This window comes from Bos javanicus, chromosome 18 (genome assembly GCF_032452875.1).
Source record: "Bos javanicus breed banteng chromosome 18, ARS-OSU_banteng_1.0, whole genome shotgun sequence".
In the NCBI taxonomy this organism is placed as follows: Eukaryota; Metazoa; Chordata; class Mammalia; order Artiodactyla; family Bovidae; genus Bos; species Bos javanicus.
The window spans coordinates 56773659-56798278 of record NC_083885.1 but is presented as its reverse complement, the minus strand read 5'-3'; the positions used below and the strand labels follow the sequence as shown (position 1 = coordinate 56798278).

General features: G+C 57.6%; 1 protein-coding gene across 2 annotated transcripts in view; it reads left to right on the top strand.

Moving 5' to 3' along the window:
• Positions 1–24620, top strand: part of LRRC4B (leucine rich repeat containing 4B) — a 42965-nt gene that overhangs the window by 6708 nt on the left and 11637 nt on the right. The window contains exons 1-2 of one of the 2 annotated variants that reach the window (XM_061386123.1): positions 9025–9172; positions 11329–11660. In XM_061386123.1, the coding sequence (XP_061242107.1) occupies positions 11364–11660 (297 nt within the window). In that variant the 5' untranslated portion in view covers positions 9025–9172; positions 11329–11363. Of the gene's footprint in view, positions 1–9024; positions 9173–11328; positions 11661–24620 lie in introns of those variants that run through there. The other variant, XM_061386124.1, reaches the window with a different exon arrangement.

Below are 24620 nucleotides of genomic sequence, written 5' to 3'. Positions count from 1 at the left end.
GAAGCTGGGAAAGATTGAGGGCAGGAGGAGAAGGGGGTGACTGAGGGTGAGATGATTGGATGGCATCACTGACTCAATGGACATGAGTCTGAGCAAACTCCCGGAGATGGTGAAGGACAGGGAAGCCTGGTGTGCTGCAGCCCATGGGGTCACAGAGAGTCGGACACGACTGAGCGACTGAACAACAATAATGATTGTTACCACTACCACTGTGCCCAGCACTAGACAGGTCACCCTGAGTCCCCACCTGGGGGGCCGGAGGGGAACATGGCGAGAAAGCAGCGAATCAGCATAGACCCAGGCCTCCCTGACGGCCATGCTCCTCCCACTCTGACAGCGCGACTCTATCTAGGAGGAGAAGGATGGTCAGTCACAGAAGAGCTTTATTGAGACCTTTCTATGTGTCGGGCACTGCGCTCAGCCCATCACAGACACCATCACAGATATGGGACCACAGATTCCCCACCATCCAAGGAAGCTGATTAGCTATTTTTCCTCATCATTAGCTATTTTCCTAAGTTCTAATGAGCTATTTCCCTCATCTTACAGATGAGCAAACTGAGGCCCTGAGAGGCAATGTCCCCTTTCCAAGGTCCCATGTCTAGTAAGTGTGACAATCGAGGTGCTAACCCAGGTGTGCACCGCCCCCCACCCCCAGCACACCCTTAGACAGGGCAGGGGCAGCGGGAGGGTTCCTGTCCCATCCGGAAATGGAATGTGGGAGGGGACTGCACGTTTAGGGGGCCCTTGAGTACTTGCTGCAGGACCAGCATCCCTGGGAGATGCGGGATCTCCACCTCATCTTGGACCCACCGAATCAGAACCTACACTTTCACAAAGTCCCCAGTGGATCTGGATGCACTGATGTCTAAGGAATGTGCTCCTGTTCAAGGAGTTTTCAACTTCTGGTTACTGTTAGTAGAACCACCTCTTCTCTCTCCTCTTTTTTAAAAAAATGTAGTAGTTCTGCACACCCTGAGATGGAAAACAGAGGGCAACATCAGCCTTCCAGGGGACAGCAAGGGAAGCAAAGGGGAGGGAGGTCACACGCAGGCTGGCTCACACCAGGGCCCTCCCCACCTGCAAACTCACCCCCATGCACCCCTACGAAGCCTTGGCAGTGGCCACTGTTTTGAAAGCCATCAATACCAGGCTAGGTCCTAGTTCTCTCCTGGGTAGATTCAATTCAACAGTGATGTTAGCTCCTCCCCACCCCAACATCCAGAGTCACGGAGAGTATAGGGGGCCTGGAGGTTCGGCTTCCTTCCCTCTCTGGGCTCCTACCCAGGACCAGGCGGGGTCACGGGTACATTGAGGACTTGGGAATCTCACGGCGCCTCAGTATGCTCTTCTGTGAAGTGGGCCTCAGCAGAAGCCTGGCATGGAGTATAACAGGTGGAGCCAGCCTGACTTGGGTGCCCTGCTCTCAATTAAGTTAGTTTCTCCAGCTTTGATCTTCTTCAGAGTCCTTCCAGAGCACTGTGAGGCTGTCGGGCAAGGTGTCTGAGCAGGAGCCCAAGTCCTGGGGACTCAGAACTGGTTTCAAGTGAGACTGAGGCTGAACTGGGAGACACTGGGATGGCCGTACCACGCCGCCCAACACAGGAACCACCACGGTCACAGTCACGTGTGGCCATCGACATTTAGATTAATTTAAAGTGGGACTTGCTTGGTGATCCAGTGGTTAGGACTCCGCCCTTCCACTGCAACGGTATGGGTTCGATCCTTGGAAGAGCTAGATCCCACATGCCACAGGATGCAGCCAAGAGAAAACCTTTTTCTAGATAAATTTTAAGTAAATCAGCAGTTCAGTTCCTCAGCTGCACTCACCACGTGGCAAGTGCTCGAAGCCACACGTGCTGGTGACCACACCCAACAGCACAGAGAGAAGGTGCTGGGGGACAGTGACCCATTCAAATACTGAACTGGTCCCACACTGGCTGGCAAACAGCTGCTGCTCTTTCCTCATCCCCTTGCCCTCCCAGCCTTTCTCATATGGTGCATGCTTGCATGCTAAGTCACTTCTGTCGTGTCCGACTCTATGAGATCCTATGGACTGCAGCCTGCCAGGCTCCTCTCTCCATGGGGATTCTCCAGGCAAGAATACTGGAGTGGGCTGCCATGCCTTCCTCCAGGGGGTATTCCCCACTCCCACCATGAGGGACTGAACCCCTGTATGTTATATCTCCTGCATTGGCAGGCAGGTTCCTTACCAATAGCACCACCTGGGAAGCCCCTGTCATAGGGTTCAGTTCAGATGTGTCTGAATTGTGTCTGACTCTTTGCAACCCCATGAACCACAGCATGCCAGGTCTCCCTGTCCATCACCAACTCCCAGAGTCTACCCAAACTCATGTCTGTTGAGTCCATGATGCCATCCAACCATCTCATCCACTGTCGTCCCCTTCTCCTCCTGCCTTCAATCCCTCCCAGCATCAGGGTCTTTTCCAATGAGTCAGCTCTTCCCATCAGGTGGCCAAAGTATTGGAGTTTCAGCTTCACCGTCAGTCCTTCCAACGAATATTCAGGACTGATTTCCTTTAGGGTGGACTGGTTGGATCTCCTTGCAGTCCAAGGGACTCTCAAGAGTCTTTTCCAACACCACAGTTCAAAAGCATCAATTCTTCAGTGCTCAGCTTTCATAGGGTACCTGTTTTCAATTCCCATTTCTCAGATGAGGAAACAGAGGTGCAAGGTATGGTTCCCAGCAGAAAATTGGCAGCAGCCTGGGACTGGAGTGGGTTCGCGTCTTTCCCCACGCACCAGCCAGACTATGAGTCCCAGTTGACCCTTGCCCGTCATTTACTGGCCAGACCCCTTCCTGGGCCGCCTTGCTCCAGCTCCAGCTCCGAGCTGCTCTGTCACTGACATCCTGTGTTAGAGGAGGAAATGGGAGCCCAGAGAGGGGGAGGAGCTGGCCCAAGATAGCACAGCCAGCGACACAGAGCAGCCAGGCCCAGGGTCCCTCCACCAGTGCCTCCCGCAGTAAAGATTGGGGTTAGGAGGGTGTCTAGCCACCTCACCATTCTTCTCCCCTCTTCAACCTCTTTCCCTGCCCTCTCCACTTCCCTGGCTCTAAGAATTTGACCCCTGGATGAATCAGAAGACCCAGGCCTCTCCTCCTGCCTCATCACCTGCTTCTGCCACTGTTGCAAACTGGCAGTATCTTTTCCTTCTCCTCTCCATCCCTGTGGTCCCCCTGCCCCAGCCTCATCCTCTCTCCCTGGACCTTTGACCCAGCTCACCCCTAGCCTCCAGTCTCTCCCAAGAGTCCACTCAGAGGGAACTTCCCAACCCAGAGCAGACCCCACGCTCCCCTGTCACAGCCTCCCAACCCCAGCGTCCACACCCCCACCTCTCAGCGGGCAGTGGAGGCAGGACGTCTTTGTAACGGAGCTGGACTCTGCAGATCCCCGGCTCCCACCCGCCTCTCTGGTCCCCAGGGCTTTGTACGCAGGGGGTCCCCACCCCACGCACCCGTCTTCACCAGTGAGCCTTGGCTCCTGCAGCTTTCAGCTTTGCCATCACCTCCTCCCGGCCAGGAGTGGCGCCCCTCAGAGACGCTCCAGGGCCTTCAACCCTGAGCTCATGCTCTCACTCAGCCCTTTGTGGGTCTCCCCTCTGGACCACTAACTCCCCCAAAACAAAGGCAGGTTCCTCTGCACCTGAGGCCCCGCAGCCGGCAGGGAACCCAGCAGTAGGCGGCGCTCGCTGGCACCTCCATTCTGCGAGTGTGGAGAGGCTCTGTGGGTGCCTGGAGGGTCACAGGCATCCAGGATGCAGCTGGACAGAGGAATCCCCTGCTTGGGGAGCTCACCTCCTAGCGCGCAGACAGGCAATCAGCAGGACCAGTTGTGGTCCATCAGATAAAGGCGGGCCAGCCGATGAGGGTTGTGAAGGGAAGGAGGTGAAGTGTAAGAGGTGGGATGGGGGGCGGAGGGCTGAGACACCCTCCCGGAGGTGACATTGGAACAGGCCGAAATGGAGACAGAGGGAGACATGCAGACCTAAGGAGGCCCGCTTCAGGCAGAGGCAACAACAGGAGCCAAGGCCCAGAGGGAACAAGCCTTGGATGTGGGCGGTACCTCGGGAGGTGGTGCGGAGCAGGAGCAGCCCCTCTGTAAATATCCCTCCAATGAATAGATGAAAGATCAAATAAATGACCCCGCCAGTGTGTCTCTGGGGGGTGGGTGTTGGGGGAAGACAGGAAAATATAGGCTTCCTGACCCAGCAAGTCACCCCTCCCTAGCCTACCCCTGCCGGAGGGAGCCTGGAGCAGTCCTGAGCTGAGACCCCAAACTGTCCCCAGCAGCAATCGTGAGGGGTCTGGGCCGCCCTATTTCTAGGGTGGTTCTAGCTCAAAAGTTAGGCGACTGTCAACTCCTGAGGCTTTGGGGGTGCTTTTATTTTAAAAGCATTCAGGACACGGACTGGCTCAGAGAGACACGCGTGTGAACTCGTTTCATCCAACCCTGAAGCCTGCCGGCACCCTCCCCCCTCCCCACCTTAACAGCTCTCAGCCCCCCAGCAGGACAGACATCCAGAGAGGGAAGAGATCCTCTCTGCCCGGCTTTGATGTCTCTCCACCCTCCTGGCTCCAGGCTCCTCTCCCCCCCGCCCCCACCCAGTCCCTCACAGTCGGGAAGTTCTTCTTTAGATCTAACCTCCATTCCTCTTGCTGTGACGGCAGTCAATTTCCTATCTCTTCTCTCACCTTCTGAACTTCCCCCAGGAAAAAAAATGAGTACGCCCCGACAGGAATGCTCCCTGCTTCCCTTTTCTCCTTGCCCCGCCTCTCCTGGGCCCCTGAATTTCCCAGCTGCAGTCTGCTTGAATCCTCTTAGGCGTGATGCCCTGAGAGTTCTCAGGACTGGGGCTTGGGAGGATGGGGAAGCTGGTGAGGCCTGTGCCTCCACGCCTCCACTTTCCCCCTGGATCTCAGCTTCCTGTCTAGGTTCCTCTGTTCCCCTTGAAGCCTCTCCCTCTCCCTCCCCTGGTGCCTCAGACGGTAGAGAGTGCACCTGCAATGCAGGAGACCTGGGTTCGATCCCTGAGTCACAAAGAGCCCCTGGAGAGAAGAACGGCAACCCACTCCAGTATTCTTGCCGGGAGAAATCTGTGGACAGAGGAGTCTGGCGGCTACGGTCCATGGGGTTGCAAAGAGTCGAACACAACTGAGCGACTAGCACATTTTCTGTCTTGCCACCTCGCCTTGGTCTCTGCTTCCTCACTGACTCTGTGTCTGTCCCTTTGTGCTTCTCACACCTCTTCTCTCTGGGCCCTCTCGCAGCTCTGTGTCAGCTTTGTCTCTTGCACCACGTAGCGGTGGAGGATCCTAGTGTCAAGGCTTCTCCGGGGCGCTGGGGTGAGAGAGGCAGCATGGTGACCTGGCCCAGGGCTGGGGCTTGGGTTCCAGTCCCAACTGTCCCGCCTCCGGGCTCCATGACAATCGGCCGGTGCCTGCAGCCCTCAGGATCTGCTTCTCCATCTGGGAAATGGGCACAAGGACAATGACTTCCTCCTAGGGCCACAGGGAGAAGCCAGCAGCTCCAGGGGAGGGTGCCCCCCAGGTGGCACTAGGGGTAAAGAACCTGCCTGCCAGTGCAGGAGACATTAAGAGATGTGGGTTCGATCCCAGGGTCGGGAAGATCCTCTGGAGGAGGAAATGGCAACCCACTCCAGTATTCTTGCCTGGAGAATCCCCATGGACAGAGGAGCCTGGTGGGCTACAGTCCATAGGGTCGAAAAGAGTCGGACACAACTGAGTGGCTTAGCACACACACACCAGGTGACGGCGGGCATCACTCAGTTGGCGCTGGGCCCATAGTGAAAGCTCACTGGAGCTCCCCGTCACTGTCATGGGTGCACCCTGGCCGTAGGGGACACAGAAGGCAGGTCACCTTTGAGCAGGTCCCCCAGGAGAATTGTCCCTGCTATCAGGACAAACTGGAAAATCTGGAGCCCCTCAGCTCTGGGGAGGCTGACAGGGAGGGGCCCCGTCCCAGCTGTGTCTTTGGCCTTGAACAGGCGACTTTGCTTCTCTCTGCCTCACTTTTCCTGTCTGTGAAATGGGGGTAAGAGCAGTCCCCTGTCAGAGGGCCAATGGGAGAGCAATGGTAAATGCTAGCCAACCTGCCAGCACGGAGCCCAGTCCCTCTAATACTGACAGCTGACCAGAGCTGGGGTGTGAAGGTCTGGAACAAATGCAGGGAAGAACTGTCTTTAAAAGGAGCGAGGTGTTTGGCCTGAGGAGACTGGGGGAAGCGGCTGGGAGAAATGAAGAAAACCCCAAGAAGTTGAGGTAAAGGATAAGGGAGGGGCTGGAGAGCCGCTGGGACCCAGGGAAAGCCAGAGGGAGCCCTGGTGGGGAAGGCTGCAGGAAGGGCTTTGAGGGGGTCGCTGGGGCAACTGCTGCACTGAGGGGTCCCAACCTCAGTGACAAGCCACTGGGATCAACGGGTAGAGATCTTGCTGGGCCAGATACATGGCGGACATTCGTGCATGGTGGTGGCATTATTCAAGGAGATGCTGTGAGTCAGGCATGTACCTCAGCCCTGAAGAGGGTTAGCCAGCACTCCTGTTGGCTGGTTTGGAGGGATGTATCTGGGGCCAGGTGTCCCCTTGGTGCACAGCGGTGTAGCCCACACAGGTGGCATCGGAGATGTGGCTCCCCTCAGATTGGCCTGTGTTTGGTGGGTGAACACAGCTGCCCTGGGGACCTTGGGTAGAGTATCTGGGAGCCGATCAGCCAGGTGGCACCACGGCGTGGGCACGGATGTCCAGGTGAAGGCGGTTGTGTTCATGGTATATGGATGTGCTGCCTCCACCAGGCTGGCCTCCTGAGATGGGAGGGAACGTAGGGATTCAGGACGTGTAGGGGATGAGCCTGAGATGTGCAGCTGGGAGTGCGTATCTGGGCTGAGTGTGCAGAGAGGGACATCTCTGGGTGACGGTAGGAGGGAAGGCGTCTAAATGAGTCAGATAACTTACCTGCTGATGCCTCCACTCGGGGTTCATTGAGCACCTACCCTGTGCCAGGCGCCATCTAAGTGCCGGGAACCAGAGTGCACACATCAGACGCGGTCCCTGCCCTTGAGGAGCTTACACTCATGGGCTTGTTGTTCAGTCACTGCAGTCGTGTCCAACTCTTTGTGACCCCACGGACTGTAGTCCACCAGGCTCCTCTGTCCATGGGATTCTCCAGATAAGAATACTGGGAGTGGGTTGCCCAGATCCGGAAGCAGCAAGAAGTTACTGTGTCCCGAAGTGGTTGAGTGAGCAGGGGAGCATCAGAAGGTCTGCTTAACCTTGGTCAGGTTACACACACACACACCTACTCCCCGCCCCCCCTCGACCCCCTCCACCCACCCAGACAGCATGTGAGGGCCGCTGAGCACTGGAGGGGCGGGACCCCTCAGACCACCTGTGGGAATAGTCTGGGAGGGAGGGCGAGAGTCAGAGAGGGGAGACCAGTGAGGAGGCACCTCTGATCACCTAGGGGAGATGGTGGCGGGGATAAGAAGTGGTCAGATCTGCATTTACTGTCAAGAGAGAGCCATTTCCTGAGCCAGTCAGTCCCCCAGTGGCCCCGTGAGATAGATACTATTATTATCCCTGTCTCACCGCGTTTTTCTGCAGCTCAGAAAAATGAAGTCACTGGCCCGAGGTCACACAGCAAGTCCAGGACTCAAACCCAGACCCCCTGGTGCTTGATCTATCGTTTTCTACTACTGCTGCTTGACGGTGGGGCCTGGAGGGTGGCGGTAGCGTTTGTCAACATCTCTAAGGGCGTCTGCACATAGTAGGGACATGGGGGGAAAAATCTGTTAGATGGATGGATTCATCGACTGATGGATGAGTAGAATGAACGGAAGAGGCTGCCCTGCCCATTTTGCAGAAGTGTATCAGGAGGCAGGTAGCTGGAAACAGCTGAGGTCCAGCGGGAGGGGACTGCATCTGCGGGTGGGTTTCTTTGTGATATGAGCAGGGGTTGGCCCTCCGGCTGAAGGACTGGGGTGACGTGGGCCCGGTTCGCTGGTATATTGGGGTGGAGGTCTGTGCCCATGTGATGGGGGGAGCGCCTGGGGGAGCTTCTGGGGTGCTGAGGGGAGCGCCTGCCTGCAGAGGAGCCCTAGCTAGGTTGTCTGCACTCTGGGGGGCAGGTGTGGGAGGGGGTGGTGTGGCCAGCGGTGGAGGGGGGCGGCCAGCGCCCGCCCGGCCTGGTTTTGCAGCCCTTGAGGTTGTCTGGACCATGAGGCCGGGCTTGGCACGGCCCAGAGCCCCCCTTCCCCCACTTCCCCGGGCAGCCCAGCCTTCAACCTTCCTCCCCCGCTTCCCTCGACCTTCCCCGGCTGCCCAGAACCAATGGGTTAATTAGATAACAGAGCCTTTGATTAGCGGGGGAGGGGGAGGCCTCCGGCGCAAGGAAAGGGTGGGGGGTGGGGGGGCGGGCGAGGAGGAGGGAGGGGAGGCACCCGCCCCGCGCAGGAAGCGAGGAAGAAGATAGCGGGGAGGAGGGAGCCGAGGCGCACAGCTTGGCTCTGCACTGCCGTGTGACTAGAAATTGTAATCGCGGAGAAAGCGAGCGAGAGACAGACGGAGTCCGGCCGAGGGAGACCGAGACGGACGGACCGACGGACAGAGAATCTGACCGAGACGCGCTCCCCGACCGGCCTACGAGCGGGTGATGGGGGCGCAGCGAGAGTGAGGAGATGAGGAGAAGGAGAGGGGGGCCCGGTGGTCCCAAGGGCAGCGAGACAGCGAGGGGGGCGCCTGAGGAGGGGGTTGGAGGGGGGCCCTGAAGAGGTGGACGGGGGACTGGAGGAGGCAGGGGGGTCAGGGAGAGAGCAGGGGGCCGGGGTCCCCAGGGGGAGACGGGAGGCGGACGGAGGTGGGGGTGGGGGTAGCCGACCGGAGGAGGCGAGCCGGGAGGGGAGGAGGAGACGGTTGCTGCAGTGGCCTAGACGAGCCTCCCGGGGAGGGGGGGTGGGAAGGGCGACAGGCGAGGGGGGGGCGCAGGGAGACCCAAGAAACCCCTGCGCCCCCCCCCCCCCGCCACAACCTCGACGGGAAACCCTGGAGGACTGGGGAGGCAGAGCCCCCGGCGGCTGGAGGCATGCGGAGGGGGGGCCTGGGGCGCAGGGAGAGGCCCAGCGGAAGCCGAGCCACTGGGGTGAGTGTCCCTCGCGGTGTGTGTCGGGGGCCGGGGGGCGGGGGGCGACAAGCACGGAGAGATGGCGGAGGGCGAGGAAGGAGGGGAAGGAGGCCCAGGCGCCGCAGAAGCGGGTGGGGGTGGCTGCGGGCTGGCAGCGGGCGAGATGGGCACCGAGGCGGCGGGGAGAGAGACGCAGCGGCGTTCTGGACCTGGGGTGGGCGCTACTGGGCTCCCACCGTCCGAGGGGCATCACGATCTGGGGGTTCCCCGGCCTTGAATCCTGGCCCCCTCGGGCTGCGCGGCCTCTAGGCTCGGTTCGGGGGCGGGGGGCAGCGGAGAGGGAAGGGCGGGGGGCTGGCTTCTCACCAGTCTCGTGAGGTGGGGACGGGCATGGTGGGCGCAGGACGACGACCGAGCAGGAGGGACGCGAGGACCCCACCGCCCTCGCAGCGCACACAGAGAGAGGCGCTCGCACCCCCCTAGCCCTCCGGGCAGAAAGATGAGTCTGGGGTGTAGACCCAGGACCAGCCCTCCCCCCACCCCACTCCACCCAGCCCCATCTCTATGTGTCTGTGTCTGTATCTCTCCGCTCTGTCTCTCTTGTCTAGCTGTTGCTCTTCCCCTCACACACGCGCGCAGGCACACGGACACACGCACATGCATTTTTTTTTTTTTTTTTTTTTGATCCGAGTTACAATGATGTTGGAAACCGCGGGGGGCTGGAGCGTGTGCGCGTGCGTGCGCACGGAGTGCCGGGGCGAGCCGCCCCTGGTCCGCGGGTCTGGGAGCGCGAGGGCGCGCCCCGTCACCAATGAGGGTGCGCGCATTTGTGCAGACCGCACCCGCCCCCCATCCCCGGTCCCCCCGGACTCCCCAGCGTGGGAAACTCTCGGGTCAGCCGTGTTGAAGCAGAGCTCGCGGGCGTGGGCGCGCATGTGTGTGTGCGCTTGGGATGGAGAGGCTGCTTGGAAGGGAGGGCCGGGCGCCCCAGGGATAAACCCTAGACCACAGTCCCCTTCTGCCACTCCCCAGCCAGCCCCAGGCTCCTCAGTGGCCTCATCCGTCAATTGGGTATCCTCACAGCTTCCTCCCGAGGCTCCGGGGTAGCTTAAACAAGCGTGTGCAGTCTGGCGCAAGAAGGGGCTGACTCACAATTCCCAAGTTATTGTCGTTTTCACTGCGACCATCATGACTAGCCCATCTCCCTCTAGCCCGTCTCTCCTCCTATGGAGATGGGGGTGAGAGGACCTGACCCTACGCCGCCCCCTCCCCTCCCAGAGCTCCGGGTGGGAGTCCCCAGTCACCCAGCCCCTACCCCAGCAGCGGCTCAGCCTCATCCTGCGGCAGCCACTGGCACAGACCCACCAGCCGCCATCGTGGCCTCCAGCGCCTGCCACCCTGGGCCACCTCCTCCCCTGTCATCGCCGCCAGTCCCCTGCCTCCCCGCGGGCTTCCTCCCAGCCTCACCTGCCCACACCTGGCCCTTCTGCACTTGCCTTGCCTGGCACCTCACCTTCTCCTTCAAGGTCCCCCTTTGAGTCTAACTTCAATCTTTCCAACTGCTGCCAGGAGGGGCAAGGGAGACAGGAGCCCCGTGTGTGATGGTGGGTGAGGTGTCCGGGTCCCTGGGAAACCTGGCCTCTGCAAGCACTCCCTGGAAGGAGAAGTGGGGTGAGGGGGCATCCAGAGGCGCGTGCAGGTGGCGAGGGGACTCTGGTGGATGCCGAGTCGGGCGCCAGATCCCAACTCTGACTTTCTCAGCTTGGCTCATCACCTTTTGCCTGTCACTTGTGTCTCATCTGTCTGTCACTCCATCTCCACCTATTGATATCCCTTTGTGAAATCACACAAGGAGCCAAGTTTTTAACCTGGGCTGCTGTCTCCACCTGTTGGCACATCCTCTCCCCCTAGACTCAGTTTTCTGTTCTGGGAAATGGGCATAAAGTCTTCCCAGCACGGAGATGGTGAGCTGAGGGCCAGCCCCTGCTGTCTGCCTCCCTCGGCCTGTTGGGCCCTCATCACCTGGGACCTGGGGTGGCCTCACCCCCTTGGGTCCTGAGCCTTGTGTGGCAGTGGCAGCAGAAAGCTGTCTGGACTCAGGGGAGGAGCTGGGCTTCTGGAGGGGGCAGTCCCTTCCCTCACTGAGCCTCTTCTTTTCTTCCCCCATACCACAGCCCCCCGGCGCCCAGGCGGAGCATGAACATTGAGGATGGCGCGCGCCCGCGGCTCCCTGTGCCCCCCACTGCCGCCCGGTAGGATGTCCTGGCCCCATGGGGCCCTGCTGTTCCTCTGGCTCTTCTCCCCGCCCCTGGGGGCCGGCGGGGGCGGCATGGCCGTGACATCCGCTGCCGGAGGGGGCGCCCCGCCGGCCACCTCCTGCCCCGCGGCCTGCTCCTGCAGCAACCAGGCCAGTCGGGTGATCTGCACCAGGAGAGAGCTGGCCGAAGTTCCGGCCAGCATCCCTGTCAACACGCGGTACCTGAACCTGCAGGAGAACGGCATCCAGGTGAGCCAGGCTGCTGCCATCGTGGGGACCCTGGGGCAGGGGCGTGCGTGGTGGCCGGGCGGCTGGTCCCTCCTCCCTGAGCCACCAGCTCTTCGAGCCCATCCTTCCGTCCCTTGGGCACTTCTCGGACGCCATGTGCATCCTCGTCCCTTGAGCCGAGGCTGTGTCTTAGGTTTTCTCAGCATGAGGCTCCTCCATGTGTCTGGGCTGCGGCAGAACCGCCTGCCTGCCTCCCACAGCACGGGAGCCACAGGTCGTGCTGGGGGTGACCGTTCGCTGAGGCCCCCCATGCCATCTGCACTGCTGTGCCCGCCGCCTGGGGCACTGGTCACATGACGCTGGGCCTCAGTTTTTCCATCTGGGAAATGGGGATGATAAGAGCTCTGCCCGCAGGGCGGGTGCGAGGGCTGCTGGACTTCATACTTGTCAAGGGTGTAGACTTGCTCTGGCACGGGTAGTACTCATTCGCTTATGGTTCAGGGCTCCCGGGCCCAGGGAGTCTTTACGAGAGCCAAGCGTTCCCAGGTGCTGGCTCGTGCTGGAATGGGGCAGGTGCCATCCAATTATTATTGTGGTTAAGACAGGCCACCCAGGACGCTTTGGGGGCAGAGCTGCGCTGTTTTGAAGCAGGGTATCTCCTTCTCTGCTCTGTTGACTCTGGGGCTGGATCATCCTTGGTTAGGGGTTCATCCTTGGTTAGGGGAGTCATCCTTGGTTGGGGGAAGTCATTCTTGGTTGGGGGAAGTCATTCTTGGTTGGGGGAAGTCATTCTTGGTTGGGGGAAGTCATCCTTGGTTGGGGAGTCATCCTTGGTTGGGGGAGTCATCCTTGGTTGTGGGGGATCATCCTTGGTTGGGGGAGTCATTGTTGCTTGGAGCGGGGCGTCCTGTGGGCTGTAGAATGTGGAGTGGCGTCCCTGAGCACCAGAAGCCGGTAGCATCCCACCCTCCCCGCCCCGTCCCAACCATGTCTCCAGATGTCAGACATCCCTGGGGGACGGAGGGAATCCCCTTTGGTTGAGAACCACGGCGGGGGAGGGATTGTGTGGGTGTTTTTTTTTTTTTTTTGGCCATGAGGCATGTGGGATCTCCTCACCCATGGAACAAACTGTACCTCCTGTGTTGGAAGGCAAAGTCTTAACCCCTGGACCACAGGGAAGCCCTGAGAACCACTGGGCTTGGTTGGTTTGTTTTTGGCTTTGCCCTGCGGCAGGGCAGGCTGGACCTTCCCCAACCAGGGATCAAACCCACGTCCCCTGGACCACCCGGGAAGTCAGAGACCCTCTCTTCCGAAGGCTTTTGGTCAATCCTCTGTCCCCATGCAGGCCTCTTCTATCCCAGCCTGTAGAGCCATGAGAGAAGAGGGGTCTGAGCTAAACATCTGCTCCCCACTGCACCTCCTGGCCCGACCCCAGGAAGGGGAGGGGGTCAGGGACCACCCCCATCTGACCATGTGAGGACTGGGGCCCCATGTGTGGGGCCAGAGAGCGGAACTCTTGGTGCTGCGGCGGGGTGGTCAGTGTCAAGAGAAATGCCAAAGGCCAGGCTGTCGCTTCCTGGGTGGCTGTGGGGATAGAAACCCCAATGCCAGAGTCGGCCGTCACCCAGCCCTGCTCCCACAGGACTATGTCCTACCCCCCCATCGCCCAGCCCTGCTCCGTCAGGACTGTGTCCCCCCCGTTCGCCCAGCCCTGCTCCTGCAGGACTGTGACCCCCCAGGCTCCAGGCCGCCTCCCCAGCCGCCTCCCCCAAGAGGTTCCCTTTCCCGCTCCTGATCTTGGAGTCCAGCTTCAGTCTCAGCCGCTCTGTCCAGCTCTCCCTTAAGTGGGTCCTCCATTCTCGCCCTTGTTCCCCTTGCCCCCTTGCCCTGTCCTCCGGCACCCCTGTGATGGCGCACCGATGCTGCCAGGCCCTTCCCTCTCCCTGGGCGGCTTCCACTCCAGGAGGGAAGGAAGGCACAGTCGACTGATGGCAGGCTGGGGGAGCTGGGAACTGGGAGCGTGAAGTGGGGAGGTGAGCACGTCAGGGATCCTGTCTGTGATGGAGCCACGGAGTACACGCCACAGAGGCCTCCCCGTGGTGGGAGCAGATTGCCATGAGGAGCTCGATGAAAAATTCCACCCCTCCAGCAGCTGCTGAGGGCATGTCCCCACCCAGGTGCCCCCACCCCCACCCCGCACAGGGCACTGACCTAGGACAGCCACCGAGCAGCACCATGCTCCAGCCTTGCCAGCTGCTAACTCCGCACACCCCGCCCATCCTCCCAGCAGCCTCCACGCAGGCCTGGCAGTGCCCTCTGCCTGCTGTTCAGTTGCTGAGTCGTATCTGACTCTCTGCAACACTGTGGACTTCAGCACACCAGGCCTCCCTGGCCATCACCAGCTCCCGGAGCATGCTCAAACTCATGTCCATGGAGGCGGTGATGCCATCCAACCATCTCATCTTCTGTCATCCCCTTCTCCTTCCACCTTCAAGTCTTTCCCAGCATCAGGGTCTTTTCTAGTGAGTCGGCTCTCCGCATCAGGTGGCCACAGTCTTGGAGCCCTCTGCCTAAAATGCTCCAAAACCCCCTGGTCTCTGGAAAGAGTCCAGGCTCTTCTGCAACAACCAGTCACTCTCCCAGCCCTGAGAGGCTGCTCAGACCATCCCCTCGCCTGAACATGCCTCTCTTTGGGCCCTGAGGTCCCCCAGGCGAGCCTTCCCTCTGGATCCACAGCCCCTCAACATCCCTGGCCTTCCCCCTTAACGCTTCCATCATTGACTATCACCTGGTCGTCTTCCACGAGGGAGGCTATAGTGTAGGTACTTGGGACACATCAGTGAGCAAAACCGACAGCCAGATGCTCCCTCCTAGCACCCGCATTCCAGGCCTCTGTCTAAAAGGAAATGTGTGTGCGTGCGAAGTAGCTTCAGGCATGTCCGATTCTTTGCGATGCCATGGACTGCAGCCTGCCAGGCTCCTCTGTCCATGGGATTCTCCAGGCACAAATACTGGAGTGGGTTGCCAAGCCCTCCTCCAGGGGATCTTCTCAACCCAGGAATCAAACCCACATCTCTTACATCTTCTGCATTGGCAGGCGGTTCTTTACCACTAGTACCACCTAGGAAGCCCAGGAGGAAATGTGCTTTGTGTTAAAGATGTTAAGGGCTGTGGGTAAGGAGGCTGGATGGGGGTGAGGGGGTGGTGGCTGCAGCTTTATAGGCACAGGGGTCAGGGCGGCCTCATGGAGAAGGTGACATTTGAGCAAATGTTTGTTTTCAGTTGTTTTGTTTGGCTGAGCTGTAGGGCTTGTGGGATCTTAGTTCTCTGACCAGGGATGGAACCTGAGCCCCCTCCAGTGGAAGCGTGGTGTCCTAACTGCTGAACCGGCAGGGAATTCCTTGAGCACATGTTTGGAGGAGGTGATAGTGGGAGCCTTTCGGGGGCGTTCTGGGCAGGGAGCAGCAGGTGCAAAGGCCCTGGGGTGGAGCCTGCCTGGTGTGTAGGAAAAACAGCCAGGAGACTGGCGTGGCCAGAGCAGAGTGAGCCACAAGAAGAGGGCGGGGGATGAGGACAGAGAGCGGACAAAGGGGTCGCGTGGTCATGGTGAGCGCTTGGCTCTTCTCTGCCGGAGACAGGAGCCAGGGGAGGCTCTGAGCAGAGGACGTATGGGCCCTGACTTGGGTTTCTCTCTGGCCAAGGTGTGGGGACCCCAGAGGCAAGAGTGACGTCAGGCAGGCCTGTTCGGAGGCTGGTGCAGAGCTCAGGAGAGACAGGTTGGTGGCCTGGCACACTCCTGGACTGGTTGTGGTGGTGGTAGAGAGAAGCGGACAGATGCTGGGTCTGTTTGGAAGGTGGAGACCACAGAATTTTTCAGCCAAGTGGATCCGGGAAAAGAGGGGGAGAGGATGACTCTGTAGGTCTGAGTGGATCCCTTGGTTGGACTTGCCTGCTCACGTGTCTGTCACCCCCTCTCCCAGGCCACTGGCCACCAAACCATGTAACTCACACCCCTTGAAGATTATACATATATGAATTACAAAAGTCATGCAAAGGTCTACAGTATCCATGGATCACATATATTATAAAGCTTACACAAAAATGGCTACCGTTAAAGGATGGTGTTCATGCGTGCTCAGTCACATCCAACTCTTTTGTGACCCTAGCATGGACTGCAGCCCGCCAGACTCCTCTGTGCATGGGATTCTCCCCGAAAGAATACTGGAGTGGGTTGCCATTTCCTTCTCCAGGGGGATCTTCCCAACCCAGGGCTCGAACCCTCACCTCCTGCATTGGCAGGTGGATTCTTTACCACACAGCCACCTGAGAAGCCCATTAAAGGATGGAAGGCATGTCTGTTTTTTTTTTTTTTTGGCTGAGCCATGTGTCATGTGGGATCTTAGTTCCCTGACCAGGGATCGAACCCACACCCCCTGCAGTGGAAGCTTGGAGTCTTAACCACTGGACCACTAGGGAAGTCCCCAAGAATGGCAGGCATGTCTTGAAATCCTAACACTTTCATGTCTCACCCCTGGAGGTTCTTGTACCCCCTGCTCTGAAGAGCACTAACCCCTGACCCCAAACCGCATGTTCCCTGAGGTCAGGAAATGTCCAGTCCACAAAAGCAGACGATTTGAAACGTTTGGTGGAATCATACACCCTCGGTGGACACAGGCAGATAGCAGGAGAAGTGAGATCACCTTAATTACCAAATAGCTTTTTAATTATTCAGATTTTAAAAACTGAAATAACTCACCCTTAGTCCCACCACCTAGATATAAATAACTACTGTTTACATTTTATTTTAAAGCCTTCCTGGGTCTTTTCTGTGTCTATGTAAATGTGGTTTTAAATTATTTATTCTAGAAGAAACACAAATTAATTTAGGAAAACTAGGAAAGATATCTAAGTAAGAACACAGGGACAAAAGTCAAGTGTCATCCGACAACCACAGGTAACTGCCATTAACACGTGATGTCTTTTCATTCAGAGGCTCAGCACGTGCCCCTCCATGCGTAGGACAGGTTCAGGTCTCTAAAGAGAGATTTTGCTCTTATTTTTTAAAAGGAAAAATGGAATCACCCCATTTCATACTGGTTTGCAACTGACTTTGGGCACCTAGGAGTTTAACCATGAACATCTTTCTCCCTGATTCTGATACTTGTCTACTGTACGTTTGTGTCACGTCCGATTCTGCGACCCCGTGGACTGTAGCCCTCCTGGCTCCTCTGTCTATTACTTGTATTTTAACCAGCATATTGGATTCCCATTCGTGGGCATCGGGTTGATTAACTCGTCCCTTCTTATTTCCAATGTTTTAACTGATGTAAGCAACACTGCAGTGAACATCCTCAGTGCTTGCTCTTTGTACCGTTCTGGATTCTGCCTTGGGGATAAATCCCTAGAAGTGGGATGGTCAGGTCGGAGGCTGTGACCTCCCCAAACACACATGCACACACCCGAGGCCTGGCCCCCTAGAGGTGGCCGGGGTTGGGAGATTCAAGAGCCACCCCCCACCCCCGCTTGTCCGTGGTCACCTGCTTGTCATCTGGGCTCCCAGCCAGATGGTCACCTCCCTGAGGGCAGGGACTTCCCCGGCTCCCTTCTGCTTCCCCAGCACCCAGATCAGAGCCTGGCACACACTAGGTGCTCAGCAGGTGTTTGTCTGAGGATAGAAGGCCAGCCCCAGGGGACCCTCTGTGAGCTGTAGCAAGTCAGTCCTGCAGCCCCCTGCCCTGAGAACTGGGCGCAGCCCTCAGGTCCAGTTACCCGTTCCCACTTGCCCCAGCCTGCGGTCCAGCGAGGGCGAGAACCACACCGGGAGCGTAGTGCCCATGTAGCCAGGCCCTCGGAGATGCTTTTTGGCAAAGCCCTAGGGACTCGCCTTCCCTCAGCCCCGATGCCACTCAGGCCGGGCGCATGCCCACCCTGGCCGGCTCAGGGATACCTCTGCTCCCCCGGATCCTCTTCCAGGTAGAAGCCATGCCTCTGAGTGGAGCTCAGCCAGCTCACCCCTTCCCAGCCCCAGCCGGCGGGGCGGGGGTCCTCCCTGGAACCACTCCCTCAGTCACAGCCTCGACCTCCTCTCCTGTTCCCCTCTCTGCTCCCCTCCCCACCCCCACCAGAGCCGACCATCCGCGTGTGTTTACTCTGGATCTTTCTGCTTGTGTACGTTCTTGCAAAATGTTTATTGTTGCTTTGTGTGCATGCGTTGTTAATTTATGTAAATGAAGCTGCGTTATAGACGGCTTCCTTTGTCTCACTGTTTTCACCAGGCCTGGGTGGTTAAGAGCCTTCCACGTCGCTCTGTGTGTGTGTGTGTGTCTCTGTGTGTATACTCGGTTGCTTTAACTGCTGCAGAATTCCCTTGGTGGCCCCCCCAACCATTCCCCCCAGCCCCCAGGAAGCTTCAAGCTGTCCCCACCACAAGCCCTCCCTCAGGAGCCCCTTGGGGGCTGTGGCGGGATCATGTCTTCGGAATGCACGCCAGGGGGATTCAGAGGACATGATGCACTTGACCTCACAAAGTACGCTGACCCGCTCAGGCTTCTGGGGGCTGCCCTGGTCCCTCTGGGGGCCCACCATGAGGTCCTCTGGGCAACGTGTTTGGAGTCACTTGCCTGGGAAATACGCTTCCATCCTAAGGAGACACTCAGAGTTGTGCTGAAGGCTGGGTGGCCCAACAGCCAAAACACAGAAGCAGCCTGGGCTCCCGGTGATCAGACATCAGTTCAGTGAATCACTGAGCATCCTAACGACGGAATATCCACGCACCGATTTAAAATGGAGTTTCAGGGGCTTCCCTGGTGGCCCAGCAGTAAAGAATCCGCCTTGCAAGGCAGAGGACGTGGGTTCGATCCCTGTTCGGGGAACTAAGATCGCATATGCAGTGGAGCAACTAAACGCAAGCGTTGCCACTACTAAAGCCTGCACACTCCAGAGCCTTCACACAACTGCATAGTCCATGTGCCATATCAGAAGATCCTTCATGCGCAACTAAGACCCAACAGTGAGCTCCTGGAGCTGGTGATGGACAGGGAGGCCCGGCGTGCTGCTACCCATGGGGTCGCAAAGAGTCGGACACGACTGAGCGACTGAACTGAACTGAAGACCCAACAGAGCCACATAAATTAATAAAAGTTTAAAATGGAGTTTCGAAGACTACTGAAGGACACTGGGAAATGCTCAGAAGATCATATTGAACTTTTCAAAGAATGCAAGTAGTATGTCCAACGTGTCTTTAAAATTTAATTTAAAATTAAAACAAAATCCAGGGACCACCCAGATGTATTAACAGTGCCTGTTTTTTTTTTTTTTTTTTTTTGGCCATGCTGCAGCTTGTGAGATCTCAGCTCCCCAAACAGGGAGCGGCCCTGGGCTCACAACTGTAAAAGCACTGAGTCTTAACCACTGGATTGCCAGGGAATCCCTTTAATTTCTTCTTGATGTCTTCTTCATTCTCTAAATTTTCTACAGTGAGGGCATTTAATACTTTTTGTATCCGGGAAAAAAATGAACTTAAAAAATAACAAGTACAGGGCTTTCCTGGTGGTTCAGTGGTTAAGAATCCGCCTGCCCATGCAGGAGACTCGGGTTCGATCCCTGGTCCGGGAAGATCCCACACGCCTTGGAGCAACTAAGCCGGTGCGCCACAACTACTGAGCCTGTGCTCTAGATCCCGGGAGCTGCAACTACTGAGCCCTTCTGCCTAGAGCCCGTGCTCCGCAACAAGAGAAGTCACCGCAAGGAGAAGCCCAAGCACCGCACCTGGAATGTAGCCCCCGCTGCCAGCAACTAGAGAAGAATCCAGGCAGCAACCAAGACCCAGCAGAGCCCAAAATATATACAGCTGTTAAAAACAAAAATAAGTAGAAAATGTTGCACGAGCCGAAGGAAAAAGTCTACACTGGGATTTTCTCACTTTTCCCTGGAGAAGGGAGAAAGAACTAGAGTTTGTGGAAGATTTGCCCCAACTTGTTTGTTCCTGTAACAGTGGGATTGCGCCCATCTGATGGGTGTGGGAGCAGGGGCGCGGGCGGCTTGTGCCCCTGCTCGTCCAAGGTCACCCAAATTGTGGTGACCCCGACAGCTTGTCCTGGGTCTCAGGAGTCAGCCCAGAAAAGTGAGGCCCTGCCAGCCAGGCTTTGGTTTCAAGAAAGTCAGTCTGTTGCAGAGAAGAACCCACCGTGGCACGTGACCGAGGCGAGCACCAGAAATGGCTTTGCAGTTACGCACCAGTTTGCAATTTTCTGGGCAGTCAAGTCCTTACCAGCATCAGGAAACACAGGGGGTTTTTGACTGGATGGACTTTTCCCAGCCAGAGCTCTTGAAGGAAGGGAATGGTGAGCAGAGTGGGTGCAGAAGGATCCTCTCTGGAGGTCAGCAAGGGCAGGCTGGTGGGACTCCCCAACCTGGGTCACCGAGGCAGGAAGGGACAGCCAGCCTCAGGGGCCATGCCCAGGCTCCCAGGACTGCATGCCTAACTCAACCTCCCCAGCTTCCATCCTGACTCTCGTTTCCTCCTTCCTTCCCTTGGAAGCGCCCCCCAGAACCCTGGGTCATCCCATCGCCCCCCAGAACCCTGGGTCATCCCGTCACCCCCCAGAACCCTGGGTCATCCCGTCGCCCCCCCAGAACCCTGGGTCATCCCGTCACCCCCCAGAACCCTGGGTCATCCCATCGCCCCCCAGAACCCTGGGTCATCCCATCACCCCCCAGAACCCTGGGTCTTCCCGTCGCCCCCCAGAACCCTGGGTCTTCCTGTCGCCCCCCAGAACCCTGGGTCTTCCCGTTGCCCCCAGAACCCTGGATCACCGCCCGAACCTGGGTCACCCTGTCGCCCCCCAGCACCCTGGGTCTTCCCGTCGCCCTCTCTGACACTTAGTTTCTGCATCTGTCAAGACAGGACTCTGGAAGCCTTGGAAGTCAGGAAGACTCTTCCTGACTTATTTTCATTTTGACATGTAACACCCACACAAGAAGAACATGGATGTGAATGTCCAGCTCAAAACGATCATCAGAAAGGGAAGGGCTGGGACTTCCCTGGTGGTCCAGTAGCTAAGAATCTGCCTGCCAATGCAGGGGACACGGGTTAGATCCCTGGTCTGGGAAGATCCCACGTGCCTCTGGACAACTAAGCCTGTGTGCCCCAACTACTGGGCCTGAGCTCTGGAGCCCGGGAGCCACAACTACCGAGGCCCGAGTGCCCTAGAGCCCGTGGTCCCAAAAAGAGAAGCCCGAGTACCTGCATCGGAGAGTAACCACCACTCTCTGCAGCTAGAGAGAGCCCGCATGTAGTAATGAAGACCCAGTGCAGCCAGAAATAAATAGATAAGTGGAAAAAAAAAAAAAAAGCCGCCTTGCTTCCACTGCATGGGGTGAGGGTTTGATCCCTGGTCGGGGAATGAAGATCCCACATGCTGTGTGGCAGGCCAAAAAGTGAACGTTTTAAAAAAGAGAGAGAGAAGGGACACATCAATGCCACCAGGACAAGAAACGGAACATAAAAAACCTCTGAATCCTCCCCCAGAGTCCTCACTCCGGGCAGCTACCCTCCTGCACGTCTGGCTGCTTCTGCTCCGCCAACCTGCTGAGATGCATCCCTGGGGTTTCCTGTGGCCATGGCTGCTCCCCTTTCCCTTCTGTATTGTTGGGTCATGTTCTATCCATTGCAGATACTTCAGTTCCGCTTTGCATTTCTGTTGATGGGCATTTGGCCATGCCAAGCAGCATGTGGGATCTTAGTTCCCAGACCAGGGATCGAACCCACACCCCCTGCATTGGCAGTGCAGACTCTTAACCACTGGACCACCAGGGAAGTCCTGTTAACGGGCATTTGGATTGTCTCCAGGTTAAGGCTCTCACACGCTTCCTTGCTGGCTCAGCAGGTAAAGAATCAGCCCACCAGTGCAGGAGTCATGAGGGGTATGGGTTCACTCCCTGGGTTGAGAAGATCCCTTGGAGGAGGGCATAGCAACCCACTCCTGTATTCTTGCCTAGAGAATCCCATGGACGGGGGAGCTTGGTGGGGTCCATGGGGTCGCACAGAGTCGGACACAGCTGAAGCCACTGAGCACACACACAGAGTGAGAACTCTGCCTGCTTTTAAATTTAGTTTTTCCGAGTGGGTGGATATGTGGGTGGTGCCCCTTCCCCATTTATCCCTTGAGAGTGGGCTGCCTGCCTCAGGCTGGGGTGGGAGGGGCAGCAAAGCTCTCTCAGACTCAGGTGTGTAGGTGAGCAGGCCCAGGAAATGATGCCACACACCTCGGGCCTCACGGGGCAAGTCCTGTGCCAGCGAGCTGGTCCACTTCTTTGAACATCGGATGCCCCGGTGTTCCCTCTGGTACCCACCCTGATGGAGGCAGAATCCTTCAGGACTCGGCCCCCACCCATCTCTCCCCTCTCCAGCCTCCTGCATCCTGGGCAGGACACTGGCCCTTCCTGCTCCCTCCTAGCTCAGCACCTTCACATGCGCTGTTCCCTTTCTCTGGAATGCTGTTCCACTCTGCCACTCACTTGGGCAACCCTGGCACTTAGGATGGTGGGGGACTGTTGAGATTTGACTCACAAGTCCTCTGACACATTGTGGAACCCACTGGAGCCTCAGTTTTGTCGTCAGCAAAATGGGGATAATGGTCCATCTTACAGCTGCCAAGAAATTCCATGTCTCTAACCTTTGGACCAGCACGTACTGAGCGCCTCTGTGTGCCGTGCGGTCTTGGGGGCCCTGGACTCAGTGCCTCAGCAGGTCTGATGAGGGAAGAGCGCCTGGTGCCTTAGTATGCACGCACACAGCTGATGAACAGTGTTGTGGTAGTTAGAGGTGAACAGCAAAGGGGCTCAGCCATACATACACGTGTCCATTCTCCCCCAAGCCCCCCGCCTCCCCTCCAGGCTTGGCTCCCTGTGTTCTACAGGAGGTCCCTGATCGACCCCAGAGCTTTATCCACCAGGCTGCAGGGCCGGCCTGTAAGATGGCTGGGCGGGGTCTGTCTGAGCACAGTGGCTGTCCGGGGAGCCGATACGTGGATGTCAGGCTGTCTCCTCTCCTGCCCTGGCCTGAGCACCCCCTGCCGCCCCATGTAGCCGTGGAGGGCCAGCCCAGGGAGCACGTTGAGAGGTTGGTTTCAGCTGCCCTCTCCCATCATGGTTCCTGGGGAACAGCCTCTGCCCCCCTGGAGCCTCTCGGAGCCCGCGTTAGAGCAGTGCCTGGTACGGCCTGGAACCTCCTAGCAGGGACACACTGGTTGGATTTGTCGTTGGCAGTGAGGGAGCGGTGATGGAGAGGATGCTGCGTTCTGGGTGGCCCCTGGGCTGGGCCGTGTTGTTGTGATACGTGTCTGTTCTCGGTCCTCAGGGCCCGTGTCCCCATGTTCCAGAGGGGACTTGGGCCCCAGAAGGCCGAGTCTTAGGCCTGGGGGCGCTCAGTGAGCAAGATGAGAGCCCTCAGCAGCCCACACGCTTGCCCAGCTCTGGCCACATCCTCACAGTTAGACAAATCCGCACTGAAAATGGGAAGCATGAGTCCCTGACCTCAGAGAAGTCGTCATAAAAGCAGTGGATACAGGAAAACAGAAACAATTGAAAAAAAAAAAAAAACCTGTGAATGTGGACTTTCCTGGCAGTCCAGTGGTTAAGACTCTGCGCTTCCGACACAGAGGGGTGCAAGTTCAATCCCTGGTTGGGAAACTAAGATCCCGCATGCCGTGGGGCAACTAGGCTCAAGTGCCCCAGCTACTGAGCCCGAGGGCCTCAACTAAGACCCAACGCAGCCCAAGGGGGGAAAAAAGTGAACCTAAAATAATTAACGAGAAAAAAACCCGGGAAGCTTACTAAATTTTTGTTTGCGGTTCATTACGTTCAAAACCTATAAAAGTGATTTATCTTCATGGTGTTCAGATGAACAATTCGTCTCATGATTCTCCAACCACAGTTAAATTTTTAATAAGGGATTTCTTGACAGTTTATTTTCTTAAAAATCCCAAAAGAATATGGTGGTTTTTTTTTTTTCCTCCCCAACGTTAATAGCATTTATCTACCACTACTGAAGTGGAAAGTCCCCTAATTTATAGGCGAGGTTACAGGATGGAAGGAGCCGGGGGAAAAGTCCCCGGCGGGGAAGGAGGTGGTCAGGGATGAGACCACGTTCCCAGGCTGGCCTGACCGCTGTTTACATCCGTGACAGCACAGAGCCAGGCTCACGGGTTGTGGGGTGGGGGGCGGGGGGCGGGAGGGCTTGGCAGGATGTCAGCGTTCCCTTGAGCCAGAGACGTCAGACTCGAAGAGCAGGGGGATTTGCCTGCTCTGAGAAGCCAGTCCCCACCTTGTTCATCCCACTGTGTGTCAGTGGACACAAGGGTGAGCCGGCCCTTAGCATCAGAGAGGGTTTGGGGAGGGGTTTCAGATGGTGCTGGGTGAAGGGGCCGCAGGCCTGCCTCTCCCCTGCGGCCAGGGCACCTCCCAAGATCTGTTTACACCATCACCACTTAAATGATCATTTGCATAATTAGTATGTTGGGTGTCTCAGGTCCCCTCTCAAGGTCGGGCTCTGGGAAGTCGGCTGTGGCTGTGTCTTCTCCCTGCTGGATTCCCAGAGCCCTGCACGGTGCTTGACACATAGCAGGCACTCAGAGTATCTTCCAAATGAGCAAGTCAGCATGTGGGTAACGTGAACAACGGATGGGCTCTGCAGCTCAGCGAATTGCGTTGGAACCCACAGAAGCCCAGCCCTCTCGGTTTAGGTGTGGGCGTGGCGGAGACCCGGTGTTTCCATTCAGGAGAAGCAGACACTGAGTCCTTGTTCTGCTACTCTGGAGCTGTGAGACTGAGGGCAAATGACTTTACCTCAATGAACCTCCATGTCCTTAGCTGTAAACCGCCAAATGTGCAGAGAGAAGGCAAGGGCATGTGGTTGGTCATCTTCATGTGACAAGATTTCCACAAGGATCAAAGCAGATGACAACCTGAGTGCTTAGCACA